General features: G+C 40.1%; 1 protein-coding gene across 2 annotated transcripts in view; it reads right to left on the bottom strand.

Annotated features, from left to right (window-relative positions):
• The window catches only part of PIP4K2A (phosphatidylinositol-5-phosphate 4-kinase type 2 alpha), a 203837-nt gene extending 186809 nt beyond the window's left edge, over window positions 1-17028 (bottom strand). The window contains exons 1-2 of one of the 2 annotated variants that reach the window (XM_078151943.1): window positions 16937-17001; window positions 7025-7138 (exon numbers count right to left, since the gene is read on the bottom strand). In XM_078151943.1, the coding sequence (XP_078008069.1) occupies window positions 7025-7033 (9 nt within the window). In that variant the 5' untranslated portion in view covers window positions 7034-7138; window positions 16937-17001. Of the gene's footprint in view, window positions 1-7024; window positions 7139-16936 lie in introns of both variants that reach the window. The other variant, XM_020966869.2, reaches the window with a different exon arrangement.
• Window positions 17029-17797: the final 769 nt, after the last annotated feature.

Here is a 17797-nt window from a genome sequence, read left to right on the forward strand (position 1 = left end):
AAACAAAAAAGGTAATCTGAGGGTTGGGATTACAAAACTCCAGAATAAATTTGTTTAATTTGGCCAATATACGAGACTACTTTTTATTACTGGCCTTAATGAAGGGCTTTAGAAGGCATTCACCCCCTACTGTAGTGCTGCTCCCCTCTTCCCACCCACCACCCCAGTAGGCTCTAAGGTTAACTTTTACTTGCTGATATACCCACACTTCTATTCTCCACTTGAGGTAAACCATTCAGTTTGCTAGTCTAGACCAGAAATCGTGAACTGGAACATAATAAGAAACCGATGCATAACTAGCAAAGCTGATGGCAAGCACGATGGAGGATGGAGGAGGAACAACTCACACAGAAGTAAGTCAGGGAAAGACCTTGTGATACAGGCCCTCAGGAGGTAACTCCAGGATAAGACAATGCTAGAGAAACTAGCTTCCACCCCCCTCATAACTATTCTAAGGCTAACCAGGTACTAAGGCTAAACAGGTTTCTCTCGGCCAAAAGAATACAAGGCTATCACTGCCCCTTAAGTTTTAATGCCTTAGAGAAGAGCTTTGTTTGCCATGCCGTAGCCCCCACTATGCGAAGAGTCAAAGGTTGTTAGACAGAGCATCCTGTGGCATGTCCTACAGCATTTGAATTTAAGACATAAGTGGAAACCAGTGAAGGATTTTACAAAGCTGGGAGTGAACAGCATAACCATAACCATAACTGAGGCAGCTGATTCTAAGTGCTGTTTGAAGCAGATTAGAAGGAATGGGAAGCAGGAGACGGGGCATCAGGCAGTCACTGTAAGAGCATTTTTTAAGGTAATTAACACCCAGACTAGAGAAGCAGATAGGGAAATGCAAAGGAAGAAAAAAGGTCAAAGTTACAAGGAGACAACTGGCAAAACTTAGCAATGAATAGATTGTTAGAATCAAAGAAAGACAGAAAAGTTAAAGTTGATTTCAAGATTATATGCACAGCAGCAGAAGTATGAATATGATAATAACAGTAATGAAGAATTTCAGAAAGGGAAATGACTGAGAAGGTAAGATATAAAAATCTCTCATTTTAGGAGAATTAAGAATATCTACATGAGAGGATTCCAGTTTAGTTGTAGGTTGAACTAAGACCAATGGTTGTCAAACTTTTTGGTCTCTGGACCCCTTGACACTCTTAAGACTCCACCCCCCAAAAGAGCTTTTGTTTATGTGAGTTCTATCAATATTTATGCAGCTAGGTGGTGAAGTGGATAGAGGGCTGGGCCTACAGTCAGCAAGACTCATTTTCCTGACTTCAAATCTGGCCTCAAACACTTAATAGCTGAGTCACCCCTGGCAAGTCACTTAACCCAATTTGCCTCAGTTTCCTCATCTGTAAAACACGCTAGAGAAGGAAATGGCAAATCTCTCCTGTATCTCTGTCAAGAAAACCGCAAATGGGGTCACAAAGAATGTGACATGACTGAAATGACTGAACAACAAATTATTATTATGAAAATCGTTTTGACCTTGCAGACCTGGACCCCCTAAAAGAGCTTCAGGGACTCCCAGTGGTCCCTAGACCACATTTTGAGAAACACTGGATTAGACTATATATGAGGTCTTTTCAACCTCACCGTCTAAGATTCTGGATATCACCTGCATTATAAGAGGATTCAAGAAGGGGATCCTTTCTGCTCAAGTTTGAGAGAAAAAGGAATAGTTAGATTGCCTGCAATTCAACCCAATATATATTATGCACAAGGAGCCTGGCTAGGCTTTGGGAATACAAAGACAAAACTATTATTCTAATCTATGACTAAAGGTATTCTGACTTAATTTTTTAGAATTCTGGCTTACAATTTTTAATCAAAAGAAAAAGCTATCACCACTACTTTAAAAAAACAAAAAGCAAACCAAAAGCCACAAGTCAGATATCTAGAGAGAGTTGAGACAGTACAAAGACCAGAGAGCAGTCTCTGATCCCCAACCTCGAAGCGTGTGCATTGGCATAGCTCCCCAGGGAACATTTCCCATTCACCTCAACCCGCTCTCCAGAGATGGCAGTGGCAGAGTCTCTCTGATAGAGAGATAGCAGCAACTAGGAAGTGGTGGAGCAGCCATCAAGAGTGCTTGGAGTGAGTCAGTGGTAGAAATCTCTAAGACCTGGATATGGCCAACTGTGGAAACTACATGGCCTCAAAAGAGATGACTATATGACCAAAGCACTGGCAATAGTCAAGAGTACAATGGAAGAAGTGGCTAAAGTTCCAGACCCAATCTTCTTGGGGGGGAGGGAGACCATGCAAGCACCCAAGCTAAGAAGAGTTTACGTGTTGAGGAAACAACCCAAAAAAACCAAACAAAAAACCAATGGATGTAACCAATGGATTTAGCTCTCAGGCAGTAGTAGGCCAACCCTATCCAAGAGAAAAATTAGGATAAAAGGGATAGTTTGAATCACACACCTATACCTAGCCTCTTACAAAGTGGGAGGGGAATTTTGGACAGTCTCAATTTCCTGGATCCAAGGTCACAATGGAGGAGAGGAAGAACTACATGCCTTGCATTTCTACCATTAGTTATTCAGAGTGCGAAGATGTGACTAACTTTTAAACTCACTTTCATTTTAAATAACCACCAATTTTGGCCTTATAAAAATTGGCAACCATAATTACTCCTATCACAATAAAATACTTCCATATAAAAGTTCAGCCAGATAGCTTTGGATTACCAGCAGCTCTCTCCCATCTTCATAAAGGATTACAGCTCTCTTTTTGTGTTTTTTAAGGTTCTTCCAAAATGCTAAGAAGTAACTGTTACACTGCTTGATGAGTAAGAACTTGCGTGTTTTTGTAACATACAAAATAGTTAAAAATGGTTATAAAAATGAAGACTTTTAGTTACATTATAAGAATATCTAAAAATCACTCAGTTGATTCCTGCTGAAAGGAAAAACTCTTCTAAATAAAGAATGTTTTCTCATGAACTACAGAAACCTAGCAGATGTTTGACCTCTCAGAAGAAAAAAAGCTGCATCAATATTTTCCATATGAAATATTTGAAAATATTCATCACTATACATCATGACATAGGTCATTCCTAGACCAAACTTTAAAACAGGTATGGTTTGCAGTATCTTCCCTCTTCTCTTTCTGTTGCCCCTCTCCAGAACCTCATTACCAATGTTTTGGGTGAAGCTGAACACCCCCAAGCACATGATGGCTTCCCCAGTATGAGTAGATAAGAACAATTTGTTCCAACGGTCACTATGGTGGCTGAAGCAGGTGCTTGGAGCTTAGAGTTTGGTCAGACATCAAAGATGCCCAGGTCATCTGCTGCATCGCAGGCCAGAGCCAGTCATCTTGACTTTTGTCCTCCTGGACTCTGACAACTCTGGAAGAGAGAGTGAGGCTGATAGCTTTGTGTAACTCTGCCTCGCTTAAATGCAATTCACATGTAAGTCAAGACATTGCCCATGAAGTCACTGGTCCTCCTCAAAAACCAAGGACAACCACCACCAATGTTTTCCACGCTCCAAATTACCTAGTCACACTCCTGTACCTTTCTCTCTGAACACACACAGAACACTGTACATGTCTCTCATGCCTGTATTATGCTTTGCACTCCAGTCATCTGAGTATTTGTCTCACCTCACTTGCTAGATTACAAACTCCTTGACTATAGTGTCTTGCGGCTTGTCTAGCTTTGCATCCCCTTCAGCTTCTAGCACAGTGGTTTACACAGACTGAACACAAATATTTTTACTTAAATTGAAAGTATTAAAAATACAGCAGGAACAACCAAATTTCAAAGAATATGTCTAGCTCCACCGAATTTTAAAGAAAAACTGAAAACACAACAGCAGAGGTACTTTATTAAAAAAAAAAAGGTTGTTCTTTTTAGGTGCACAAGAAAATGTCTGACAATGTAGCACTGAATACCACACCAAAAATAAAGCTCTACCTAGAAAGGTAGAAGTAAAGGTGTTCCATGTTCTTTACAGATTTGATACTAGGACCAGTCCTACAGATCTACTCACATTTGAAGCAATTTTTGCTGCAGCACAGCTCTGTTTGCTGGATGAGTATGCAGACTATATGATAGAAGGTTATCCAAGCTGCTACTACAAGGTACAGTGAACTAAACTGGGGCAACCATAAATTCTGGACAAAGTAAATGTTTCAGAGATGTAAGTAATCACTCTCTTAACAAACTCCCACATTAACTATCATTTAATGGGGCATGCATTGTCCAATATGCTCTCACCAGAAAATTGGGTACAAAATCTTTCTTCCTCAATTGGGATCACAGAGTTTTAGAATTGGAAGGGACCTTAGAGTTCATATAATCTAACCACCTCATACTGCAAATGAGAAAATTTGAACCCTGGAGACATTCCTTGCCCATGTTCAAACAGACAATGGCAGAGCTGACATTCAAATGTAGATCTTATAATTCTAAATATTCTAGTAAAGAATATTCAAAAGAGATGGCACAGAACATGAGAGATGTTCCTAACACCTCTATCCTTCACTATCACCACTGTGCAGTAAATGCCCAAGTCTTGATTGCCAGCTCTGATCTCCCATACTCAGGCCCCTCAATACCAGGTCTCCATAATCATTTCCAATTGAATGTATCAGTCTCTTCAAAATCAAATGTCCCAAACTAAAACAATCTTCCCACTAAAACCAGCTTCTCCTCCTGACTTCCTTATTTCTGTTAATGATCCAACCATTTCCTGATCTCTAAAGTTCAGAAACTCAATGGCTTCTGACTCCTTAGTCTTCACCTTCCCTCCTCCAATCATCAAGACCTGTCTATTAGTAGATTTAAGGCCTTTTTCATCAGTTCTTTTCCATTTCCACTGATACAGTCTCTTATTATTTAATATTTAAACTATTGTTAATTTATCTAAACTGCTTTGCCAGCTACCTCCTATAGAGACAAATGAAAATGTATAGACATCATACTATGACTTCACTGGAACAGAAATGTTGTAATTGGTTATGGTATGGTACTAAAAATGGTTGTATGAACCCCATATGGGTCAATTAAATTTACTTTCTTCCACTGGCATAGCATATATGTACTCCTCATTACAGCATAACATCACCGGGATTTAGATAAGAAAGAATAGATAGAATGTAAATACTTAACTACCGTAAAACCTGAATGATCTTTTTATGGTGATATGTGACACAAATAAGGACATGTTATTATTTAATATTTAATAATATGAATGCTTTCCAAGAATGACATCTCTCAGAGAATAACTAGTTTTGTTATGCAGCAAATAAGTTTCAACAGGGGAATAAAAATGTAATTTTTTTTAACCCATGGTGGAAGTGGCTCTCTGACCTGTAAATTACATTCTTCGAGTTAAAATTATTCTGAATAGGCCCAGAGGACAGAACTAGGAGACTACGTGAAAGACATAGGCTTGATATAAATGAAAAAATTTCTGATTAGAATTATCCAAAATAACAATACTCCATAAAATTGAATTCTGATATTCCCTTATCTATTCACATTCGGTTGTCATTCTTCTCCCTTTGACTTCCAATCTCAGCTGAGAGCACTGCCTCATATTTCACTGAAATAACTGAGGTCATTTCCTCTTCTCCCCTTCTCAATTCATCTTCCAGAAGCCCATACTCTGTCTCAAATAATGAGGTGGGTGGCCCTTCTCCTTAACAAGGCAGATACCTTTACTTGCACAAGTAGTACCATTCCATCCTATCTTCTCCCAGCAAACTTCCCCCTCTATCATTCTGCCCCATTCTATCAATCTGTCTTTTGGTGACAAACATGCCCAAGTTTCCCCATTCTAAAAAACCCTTTCTTGAACTGTCTATCCAAGCTAGCTATCTTCCAACCCAGCTCACTATCATCCCACATCTCTCCTCCTTTTTGTGGCTAAATTCCCTAAGAAGACTATCTACAGGATGTTTCCACTTCGTTTTCTCTCATTCTCTTAACTCTTTGTACAGTCTGACTTCTGATTTCATCAATTCAACTGAAACTTTCTCCTCCAAAGTCTGTAGAGTTCTCTCAATCACCAAGCCTAGGGTCTTTTCTCAATCCTCTTCCTGCTCTCCTCTCTGCAGCTTTCTTTTGACAAGGTCTATCACCCTTCTCCTTGATACTCTCTTCTCCCTAGGTTGAGACTCTACTCTTTTCAGGCTTAGTTCTCCTGGGATGTGTCAGCTGCCCCTCCTCAATATCCTTTACTAGATCTTAATCCAGGTCACACCCATATTCCCCAAGGCACAGTTCTGGGCCCTCTACTTTCCTCCTTCTAACTATTTTGCAGTGGATTTCATGTGCTTATCTTTATGGAAATGCTTCTTTTATCTATCTGTTGAGCCCTGCCTTCTCTCCTGTTCATTCTACCTTCACAATATCTCTCATACAGACCCCCTTTTCTCCTCCAACACTGTCACCACTATGATTCAGGCAAACATCTCATACCTGGGCTCTGGCCAAAGCTACTGGTTGGTCTCCCTACCTCAAGTCTCTCCCTCATCTCAACTGTCAAACTGATCTTACTATAGAGGAAATCTGATCATGTCTCTACATTCAAACTTCCACATTCAATCGTCTCCAGTGGCTCCTTACTGTCTCTAGGATCCAACAGAAAATCCTCTGGATGGCTTGTAAAGATTTTCAGAACCCGGCCCCTTCCTATCTTTCTAGTTTTCTTATACCTTACTCCCCTCACCTCTCCGCCCCAAATATACACTGAAATCAAGTGACACTGGCCTCCTCGCTGTTCCCTACATTCAGTGCTCCATTTCTGGACTCCAATTTCTAGCATCATACAAATTAAACTATGAGAGACAACACACCAAGTCAGAAATCTCTAGCTACCCTGTAACTTTCCTCTTGAATATTATTTTGTTGTTACTCACCAGTTCTCTGAACATATCGTGTGCTATGTGCAAAACACATTTCTGGGGCTTATTTCTAAAACAGACAGAAAATGCTACATGGCCTTTCACCATGCACTGACACAGAGCCCACCTTGAATCAGGAAAATCCAGTTTCAAATCTCACCTCTGACATATGCTAGTAGTATGATCATGGGCAAGTCATTTCTTAGACAGTAGGTTACCAGTTAATAGAAGGAAATTTCCAAATGGGAGTTCCTTACATGAATGAAATCCAGGTCTAGAATAAAAACAAACAAAAATAAAATGGATAACTATAAAATGACTCTTATTTTAGAAGCATTAGTATTGATCTACAGTGGGAAGGAAACTCAGACATCCAGACCAACTTCCTCATGTTGTGAGCAAGGAAACTGAGGCCCAAATTAAGTTACACACAAGTGGAATTTGAACCCAGGTCCTCTGAAAGAGTATACATAAATACATATATACAACACCTCCAAATGGTCCCATAGAGTTCTACATGGAGCAAAGTCATATTCTGAATTATTTTAAAATATATAGCTGCAAACTGAGCACCATGCACTATTTAAATTTACTGAAATAGTCACTTAAATGGAGAGGTAAGCTGTACATATCTGAAAGTATAAATTAACAGCTTTCTAAATTTTTAGAAACTATGATCACTTTACAGTTGAACTGACAACAACAAAGGAATCTTTTTACTGCTCCAAATAGACAATTTAAACAGATTAGTGAGAACTGTGAATGATGAAGGAATCATGAATCAGCATATGATGCTGATGGTACCTGAAACTAATGAATTAGTTGAATCAACATACTTGTGAAAATGCTAAAGATGAGTTAAAAAGACAAAACAACAAATGAGAGAGGAAATAGGCAAGAAGGGTCCTAGATAATTAATCAATTCATGCTACCTAAGAATGTCAAATATAGTAGTGGCCTTACTAATTTAAACTCTGTAAAAAGTAACAGTATTAGTAATTTTTGTTTTTGATATGTTGAATGCTCTAAATATAAGTTAACTTCCCATGCTTTATAATTTATAGGTATGTTAAGTGGATCCTGTAAGCTCATAAATGAGTAAAAAGTTTGCTAGTTTAATGTGAGTTTAAAAGACCTCTTTGTGGATGATAAAATGTTGGCTTTAAACTCCCTAAAGCATTTCTCATTAATGAATCATATAGTTCTGTAATTCCTTCCTACATGTACTAAAAATAGAGAATGTGCTTTTTCTCCAGGTTGAAAGGGAAAAACAGTAGGTTCAAACAATATTTTTCCTCCAATTTAATTAAAGATATTCTGCTTAAGTACAGTTCTTAAAAATAAGAGAAGAAAAATATTAGAACAAAGATAGTTGTTACTATTTAGATTTCAGGGGGAAAGAGATTCAATTTTAAGTTAGTGCTTCTAACAATACTGGGTACAAAGCTATCTTGAGCCTGGAAGATATCGTGTTGCTATCATCTAAGGATTAAAAAGGGGCAGGTTAGAGTTGTTAGGATAGAGCTTTCTCCCAAAGATTATGCTTGGGTTCTCAGCCTTTCCTCCTACTTTTTATGACAGTCCTTTTGTCTACCATAATCTGCTATAGATATGTGGTCAAATGCACAATGGAACTTTATTACAATATAGGGGAGTTTGGGGGTACAGGTAAAATAGCTCTCAAGTGTAGTTGACTTCACTGAGTTAACCTGATTTAACAATTTTTTCTAACTTCATTCTCCTTTTCTCCACAAGTTATAGAGTTGGTTGTGCAGGGACATAGAGAATTGAGGCAAGGAATCAGCTGGAAGAATACTGCATTAGTTCAGTAGCAAAGCTTGCATACTGGTGTTGATGCATTAGGAAGGATTGTAGCAACTCTGTAAGATCACCCCAACCTAAAACCAACCAAAAACTCTTTCCTTAATCCTGCTATCTTATGACCTTGCTTTTCTGTCTCTTCCTTTTACCATAAAGCTTTTTCAATAGTCACCTATGCATTCATTTCCTCCACTCATCATACTTACTCACTTCCTCATCTTTCAAGGATTCCTTAACCCCTTCCACCCTGACCACCAGAGACTGCTCTCAGAGTCACCAATGACCTCTTCACAAAATCTGGCCTTCTCCCAGCAGCCCTCATCCATCCCAACTCTCTGGAGCACAGTCAGTTACCTATCTCACTCTTTCTTAAAACTCCATTATGTCCATCATGCTATACCCATCCTGATTCTTCTGCCACATTTCTAACTACTTCCTCCTTTATCTTCTTACCTGAGTTCTCTTCCTCCTCCTGTCCCCTAAATATAAGGGTATCTGAAAACTCAGTCTCTGAATTCTGTTAAGAGGCTTCTAATATTCTAAGTATCAGATATTTCTTTTACCTTCTAGATTTCTAGAACTGGAGAGAGAGGTAGGTAATAATCCACACACACCAATGACCTCTAAAAGGACAACAGGTCTTAGAAAAGACAGATAAATCATTTAAGTGCTTACTACGTGTCAAGAAGACAGGAAGCTATGAGCCATGTAACTGTAGACTGAGCAAGCCGTTAAAACAGCAGGACTTTTCTGTTTCAAAAACTGATCTTTCTCTTTTGGAGGGGGAGAAGTACCCACCAATGAACCTCAAATCTAGCATTTACCTTGAAATGCAGAAAATTCAACTCAAATTCATAGTAGAAGGAGCAGGCTACAAAGAGTGGCAAAAAATAAAATTAATTACAGTTTCAGTTCATTTGACTAGCCCAGTGGGGAAAAGTACACAGGCTTTCAGTTCTATATGGGCAATACTGGAAGGTCACAGTGAAGATGCCACCGCCACCTTCCATTCTTTCTTCCTCTCCTAGCCAAAGTAGTAGTAGCTCAATTTCTACATATCTTTTTTTTTCTTTTTCTAGTGGACAGAACAGCAACTCAGTTGCCACTCTTCCCTTTCCCACTCTCTAGTTCTCACTCTTTTAGCAAGCAGAGTAGTACCCAGACCCACCTTTTCTCTCTCCGCTGTGGAGTGTTTCTTTTCTGTGTGATTTGGAGCTGGTGAATCATGTAACCTCAAGACAAATAAGCCAACCCAATGGAGTCCTGATTTGCAACCTAATTCCATTCTATGAATGTGAATGTTTCTTCGTTTTAAGGTTTTGTTTGTTTGTTTGTTTTAAAGACAGTCTCAATGGCTAGAAGTCATTTTGATAGCTATACGTGTTTGAACTGAAGAAATTTCTCAGAAAAAATCCATGTGTGTTGTAAGGCCTTATTAATACAGTCTCCTCCCAGCCACCCAGCCACCTCTTCAAAACTGTTCACAACAGAAATTGTATCTCTTTCTAACTGAGATTAAGCTAACCCAGAAATCTGTGGGTCATTTTCTAAAAGAACCATTAGCTCCTGGTTAGTAAGGAGCATCAATTGAATAAGCCTCCAAATCCCTTCTCAGACGTCTTTTTAGAGCTAGTTCTATTTCATTGTTTGTCTTTCTATTCACAGTGCCCAGTATATTTCCTGGCAAAAAGTGGGTGCTTAATAAATACTTGTTAAATGAATTAATGAAGGGGATTTTGGGGGCTGGAAAGGACCTTAGAATGAACCTAATCTAAACCTCACATTTTATAGATGAAAAAACAGAGGCCAGAGAGGTGAGGTGACTTTCCTGTATTCACATAGATAAAACAGTGGCAGAGCTGGAGGATTCAACTCAGGTCTTTTGACTCCAAATACTATAGCACAGTAGTATTTATAAGTGATGGTAAAGAATGTGAGAGTAGTGTTCACAACATCTATAGCCTTCTTTCTCCCATAGCTTCAATTATTATTACTAATGCAGAAAATTTTGAATTTTTACTTCCAGCTCTGATCTTTCTCCAGTGCTTCATTCCCTCCATTCTAGGTCTTTAATAGTCACTTTCAGTCAAAGGCACCATGACTTCAAATTCAACATTTAGTGCCAAGTTCCTCTCAAAGCCAGCTTCTCCTGACTTCGCTGCTTCTGTTAGTGACACCACCATTTCTAGTCACTGGTGTTCAAAAGGAAAATGACATGCTTTCTCAAGTCTTCCAATTACCCAGATCTGTCAATTATTCCTTATGAATTCTTTTGCATCTGTTTCCCTTCCCCCATTCTTACTATGCTAATTCAGGGTTTTCACTCTTCATCTCTAAATTATTAGTAGTATACTAGTCTCCTTGCTTCCTTACTATTTTTCCCATGATCAATTCTGTGCAACTTGGACACAGCAACTAGTATCAGTACCTTATACATAATAAGCCCTCAATAAAAACTTGTTGAATGAATGCCAAACTTCATAGGATTATAAAATCACAGATGTAGAATGGGAAGGGACATCTAAAAAACAAGTAATCTAATCTCTTCATTTTATAGATGATGAAACTGAGGCCCAGGGAGGTTTGGTGACTTACCCACTAGATAGGAAGTATCAAAGGTGGGATCTGAATGCATGTCCTTTCACTTCAGAGTCTTCAAGTACTCTTTCTACACCACACTACTTATCAGCACAAGTTCCACTTTTCATCTTATCCTAATCCAATTTTGATCAATTGCCTTTATTTCCCAATAATATTAACTTAAATTATATCAAATTAGTATTTTTATAGCACCACAAGTTTAATGGTAGTTTCCTTTGTACAAGCATTGTTATCATCAGAAAGAGATAGTTGGCTGAGAGGATTTGGATTCAAAACCTGCCTCTGATACTTAGTACCTATATGACCTTGTACTAGTCACTTAATTTCTATTTCTTAATTTCTCAGTCTCCTCAACTGTAGAATGAGAAGGTTACTAGATGGCTCTAAGGACCTTTCCTGTTTTAGATCCATGATCAAAAGGGGGAAAGGAGTTGGAGGCTAAGAGAGGTTAGGACCTGCCCAAGATCACATAGCTAGCTAATTGGCAGAGAAAGGACTCCTATCAAGTAATCTCACTCCAAGTCCAAGCTCTTTCCACAACATCAGGTTAAATTGTTATCATCTCATTTCAAGCTCTAATATCCATTTCTATAAGTATACTAAATGTCGTAGGTCAAATTCATTCACAACCACATTAATGAGCATTGTAAGAAATTATTGTTAATGTTCTATCACATGTCCTACAGTAGAATTTGGATTTGGACGTCAGTCTTTTCCCAAATTCACTAAGGATCCTCAAATCTGCACGACATCTGCTGATTTTTAATAATGATCACTTCATAATATCATGAGCAGAAAAGTACCTTGTAAGTCATGTAGTTTAGCCTCCTCATGTCAAAGGTTAGGGAACCAGAGGCTCAGAAAGATGAAGGGCCTTACGTGCCCAAGGCTGGTCACACAGGTAATCAAGCAGCAGAGCCAGTCAACCCAGGTGTTCTTATGTCAAATCCTGTGTTCTTTCCACTACACCAACCAGAATGTCTTGAGAAGTAACTAAGGAAAGTCTTGTCAGTGATCATTTTCCTTTTTCCTTTGCATTCTGAGTGTTGGGGGAAGTGACAACATGCCATAAAACTTCAATCAAATGAAAGGTTTGGGTTAGAGTATTCTGATTTGTTGAATTTTCAGAAACAATTGAAGGCCTGACACTCACTGAAAATACCAAGCAAACTTTTCTCGATCTAAGCATATGAATACTCTGTATGAGATCTTCTTTTGATAAAGCAGCCCTCTAGGAGAAAGGAAGACCTGAGTTCAAATCCAGCTTGACACTTACTAGTTGTATGACTTTGGGCAATTAAACTGTCTGCCTCAGTTTCTTCATCTATTCTCCCCTAAAAATGAGGCTAATAATAATAGCACCTACCTCCCAGGGATGTTGTGAGGATAAAATGAGATAATGTTTATAAAATGCTTTGCAAGCCAGTTATTATTATTATTATTATTATTATTTTATTTTTATTATTATTATTTATCATTATTAGATGAGAATATTTCAGACCACCAATTTTCATTTTTCTCTGTATTGTTAATATAGAAAAGAATGTGAGATGACATCAGGACATACTCTTATTTTTTTTTCTTACTTTATTTTTTAAACTAAATCCATCATAAGAACTTCTTTTGTATCGTGCCACTTTTTCCAAGGGGGGGTGTGGAGTACAGAAATGTTCAATTTGAGGGTTCTGGTTGGTCAGATTCCAGTAAAGATTTTATTAAGTCAGTCCAAATATTTTTTGCAATAGCCATTTTTTTTCAGTGTTATTTCCTTCCAACTCTCACATAATGAATAGTTTTTTCCCCGATAAACTATAGTTACCGGTTATTACAACGCTCTAAAATCTCCACATTCTGCTCATACTTTTACAGTGCCCAATGCAAGGTAATGGACCTAACAGAAAAGTTAGTAGATAAAAATTAAGCAAACATTAGTAAATAAAAATTCCCTGTATAATCAACCATTTCTAAATATTGTCATTGTTTATATTTGTTCTAAGTTGTATGTCAACATTTTAAAATATCTACCATGCTAATGGATTTCTTCCCTTTGTTTAATCTCCAAGAATCTCATAAAAATTCCAATTACTAAGTACCTCAGATTACCTTGCATACAAATAGTTTAAAATATTTTTAAGACAGCTCCTGGATTTCATTCATATTGCTACATTCACATGTCTCTCATGCTATTAAAATATATTTTCAAAAGTTCAATTGCCAGATCATTTTTACTTTAATATCAAATTTAATTTAATAAGACAAATACAAGTTATGTTTTCCTTTAAATTCTTAATTACATTCTTGGCTTAAAATACTTGAAATGAAAGTTGGCACTGATCTTTTCTCTGATGGATACTTTAAATTAGAAAGCAGTTACATATGAAGTCAATATAATGCCATGTTTATTCTTGCTACTAAATGAAGTTTAAATATATTTTTATTCCAATTTTTATGTTTCCATTTACATTTCCAATTGTTTCTAAGTCAATAGATACTATCACTGTCCTGATCTGATGTTGCATCTACCTTAATCTACCAAGTTTTTCCTTCCTTTTCTTCAACTTTTTTAAATGACTTACAAATTCTTCTAATGATATTGCAGTTGCAAGATTATATCACATAACCATGCAACATTTCAAAATAGCAGGGCAGATTGGGATCTGTATTCTATGGCTTCTAGTATAATACTACATACCTATCGCTATCAAATTATACAAAGAATTTTAGAACTGGAAAGGGATTTATTAATTAATAATCTAACCCAACTGTCTTATTTATAAATAAGGGTATTTAGGCACAATGACTTTCCCAGGCATTTGCAAGACAGCAAAGCTAATTAGCAAAGATGGCATAAGGGCTCAGGTACACTGAATTTTTTACTATAACTTGATGCCTGATGAGAGCAAAAAAGAAAAATGAAACCACATACATTTTCCTTTAGCAGTCCAAATTAACATGGATCAAGGATGCTAAAACACAGAGTCAGATTAAAACAATTAAACTCAATATATTTTCTATCAATACCAATTATGTTAGAAAAGTAGAGAAGAAAAGAGACTACTTCTAGACCCATTTGTCTCTCCCTGCTCTATTTTTTCCAATCATTATCCCCCACGAACTAACAGTGCTATTCTTACTCTTTTATTCATTCTGTGGACATTTTGCCACTTAGGTCTCATGTTACACAATTTCATTCATACTAGCTTATAAAAACTAGTTACTTTTACTACAAAATATCATACAGGCCTTTTTCCACTGACATGGTTCTATTTCAAATGTATGTTCACCTATTTTCATTTTTAATACAATTAAAGAAAAAACTAAGACCAAATAAACACGAGAACTCTTCCTATGTCGATGACAAGTTTTCAACATAAAGATATTACATATGAATAAATGTCAGTGTTCATAATAATTTTTATTATGTAATAGATACAAATATCTGACTGTTTTTAATGTATGCCTAAAGTTAATTTTATTATACATCAATTATGTCAGGCTATATTTGATCCCCAAAATCAAATGCCTTAAGGCTAAATTGTCTTCCCAGAAAACCAAAGTTTGTTAAACTTTTTCAAGCTGGTTTCTCTTAGTACAAAATAAATGTAAGCAGTCACTGTGAATATAAAGCAACAATATATACAGTTACAATAATTTTGGTGTATATATATATATATTGTTACAATGTTTCTCTAAGCTTGCCTTCCAATTGAAGGCAACTCAGAGATGAAAGAACATCAAAGTACAAAGTAAAATGACTACCATTTTAATACCTTAAGCCAATTTACACTGTCAATCTCAACCATAAAAATAGAAACTCTGTGAAAGAGAAATCTATTAACCAACAACCAAAACCACAATATAGTCTATGTGACTATAGACTTCAGAAACTATGAGTAGAAACTTCACAGTCCCACACAGCCACCAAGATACCCCTATGGCATTAAGGGACCAGCCACTAAAAACATATACGTGTGTGTGTATTCATCCCAGAGAAACTTCTTCCTGAAGAAACCCGAGAGTTTTTGTGTACTTGTGTATTTTCCATTCTAAGCTATGATATCTTGCACCTGTAACACCAAAAGAAGTTGTCAGGTAAAATGGATTTAGTCACATCTTAAACCCTCAGCTTCTAAAAAGAAGTCATCGTTCTGCTTGGCCTCTTTAACACTAAATTCCACAAAATTGATTCATATATGCTTCAGGACCTATATCTGTACACATAAAATCACCTTTCCCTAACCTCGACTTAAAAAAGCAAGTTAGGAACTCAGTAATTTGGGGTCATTTAAAAAGACTTTCAACCTAAAGAAGCTGTTTACTTCTTCCTTCAATTAAACTCAAGGGAATGCACATAAAATCAACCCAAATTCAAACTCTGGAGAGCTTTCTTTCACTTTCCACCTCAGATGATTATTTAACTGCAGTTAAAGCAGAGACAAAATTCAGACATTTAAACTTGCCTGGCTCTGTCAACAGCTACTATCATGTTTCTTGAGCCACTCTAAGTAGATTAAAACTGCAGGAGTTTCACACTCTAAGATCACTATGAGGCTTATTTCAGACCCTCAAACCGCAGTCCGCATAGCCCACAGCAATGCATCTTCAACTCTCTTGGCTACCTCTTTAAGTGAGACATTTCTGAGGGGATAACAATTTAACATATATTTAACAAGCAGGATGCTGGTATGCCCGGTGCCATTACCTCAAGACCCTTAGCCCTCGGTGCTGATCTTCTGTAACTCGTGACTTAGGTCCAGTTATTCGAGGAAGGGCACAGGGTGAGAGGAAAGGAAGGAAAGGGGACGTAGGGTAAGAGGAAAGAGAAAATAGGAAAGAAAAAGGAAGGAGCAAGAGAGGGGGCAAAAAGAGGAGGAAATGAGAGAGGGAGGAGAAAAAAGGGAAGAAAGAGAGAAGAGAGAGGAGGAAGGGTTGGAGGAGAGATAGAACGCTTGGCTAGGCATCTCGGGTCAACAGAGGGACAAGGTAATTTGGGGAGGGGGTGGAGGATGGGAAGAGTCTCAAAACACAGTTGCCATAACTATGCTGTCTTTTTCTTTGCATCTCTTCCCCGCACCCCACCCCTCAACCAAACCGCATTATGTTAAACAGTACTGCTCTTAAACTGAAGAAATGAGCCCCGTCTTTCTAGACTTCGTATTTCCTTCTCGCAAGGAAGCCACAGAGCGCACCCAGCGCAATGACAGGTATCTCTCTATCTTCCCTCGGAACAGCTTCCACTGCGCCCGGGCGGGCCGGCTCTCCATCTGTCTGGGGACCAGTGCCCGCAGGGTGGGCGCAAGCTCCCACCTCCGCAGCTCGGGCTGCTGGGTGGGGGCGCACAAGCACACCGGGGATCGGAGGGGTTAAGCGCCACCCGCTAACTTCCCCCATGCCAAGCAGCCCTCAGCCCCATTTCCACGGAACCCCGAGCGCCCCCCCCGGCTCCGGGAGTGTGCGTGTCCGGCACGGCGGGCGCAGCCCTCCCGGCCCCGTTATCTGCAGCCGCGTCAGGGGCCGGGATGCGCGGGCCAGGCGGGGGGAGGGGAGGGGAGGAAAGTGTGTCCCCCTGCAGCCGAGCGGGGGATGGAGGAGAACGAAGGGAGGACAGGGAGGGGGAGGCAGCCGCCGCCCCCGCGGCCGGAGCCCTTACCGAGTGGTTCACCCCCCCACATGAGGACGCTGAGCAGCGGGTCGCTGGCTCTGAACAGCTTCACTTTCTGCGCGACGAAGTGCTTCTTCTTGGTCTTGGTCTTGCTCGCCATGACCGAGGACACCAGGTTGCCGGGGGTCGCCATGGCCGCCGCCGCCTCGGTCCCCTCCAGCGCCGCGCCGCGCCGCGCAGCCGAGGCCGGGGAGCCGCCCTCGCTCACACGCCGCCGGCTGGGAGCCGCGGCCGCATGCCGGCCCCGCGCCTGCCGCCTCCGCCCGCTCCCGCTCCGGCTCCCGCGCCGGGCGCCCGCGCGGAGTGGGGGCCCCGCAGCCGAGGAGGAGCCGCCGCCACCGCGTCCGTGTCCTCCCGCCCGCTCGCTGCTCGCTCAGCCCGCGGCTGGACCAGGCGCGCCGAGAGCGGCTTCCGCGTTGGGCGCTGGCGTCATGACGCACGAGGCGGGCGGGAAGCGGGGCCGCCACGGGGGGGGTTCTGGGGGGGCCGAGGGGAGTGGGGGGGCGCGATCCGAGGCGCTCTTGGCTGGGGGCGCGCCCCCGGAGCGGGGCGGGGAGAGGAGCGGGCGCGAGCGCGAGCATGGCCCCGGGCGGGGGTGTGAGGCTGGGGGGAGGGGGATGGAACGAGAGGGAAACCCCCACCCCACGGGCAAGTCCGGGGAAGAAAAGCCACCCGAGAGGGGAGAAGAAACGGGGCGAAATCATCGTCCCCAGCACACTTTTATTATAGGGCTTCACATAATTATCTGACACCATCTCTGAGGACCAGGGCACAGGTATGAGCATCCATCCCCGCTTTATATGCGAGAAAACTCTGAGGCAGGAGTCGGGCCCAGCTCTTTCCTGACCC

This window comes from Phascolarctos cinereus, unplaced genomic scaffold, assembly GCF_003287225.1.
Source record: "Phascolarctos cinereus isolate Bilbo 61053 unplaced genomic scaffold, phaCin_HiC Scaffold_1;HRSCAF=81, whole genome shotgun sequence".
NCBI lineage: Eukaryota > Metazoa > Chordata > Mammalia > Diprotodontia > Phascolarctidae > Phascolarctos > Phascolarctos cinereus.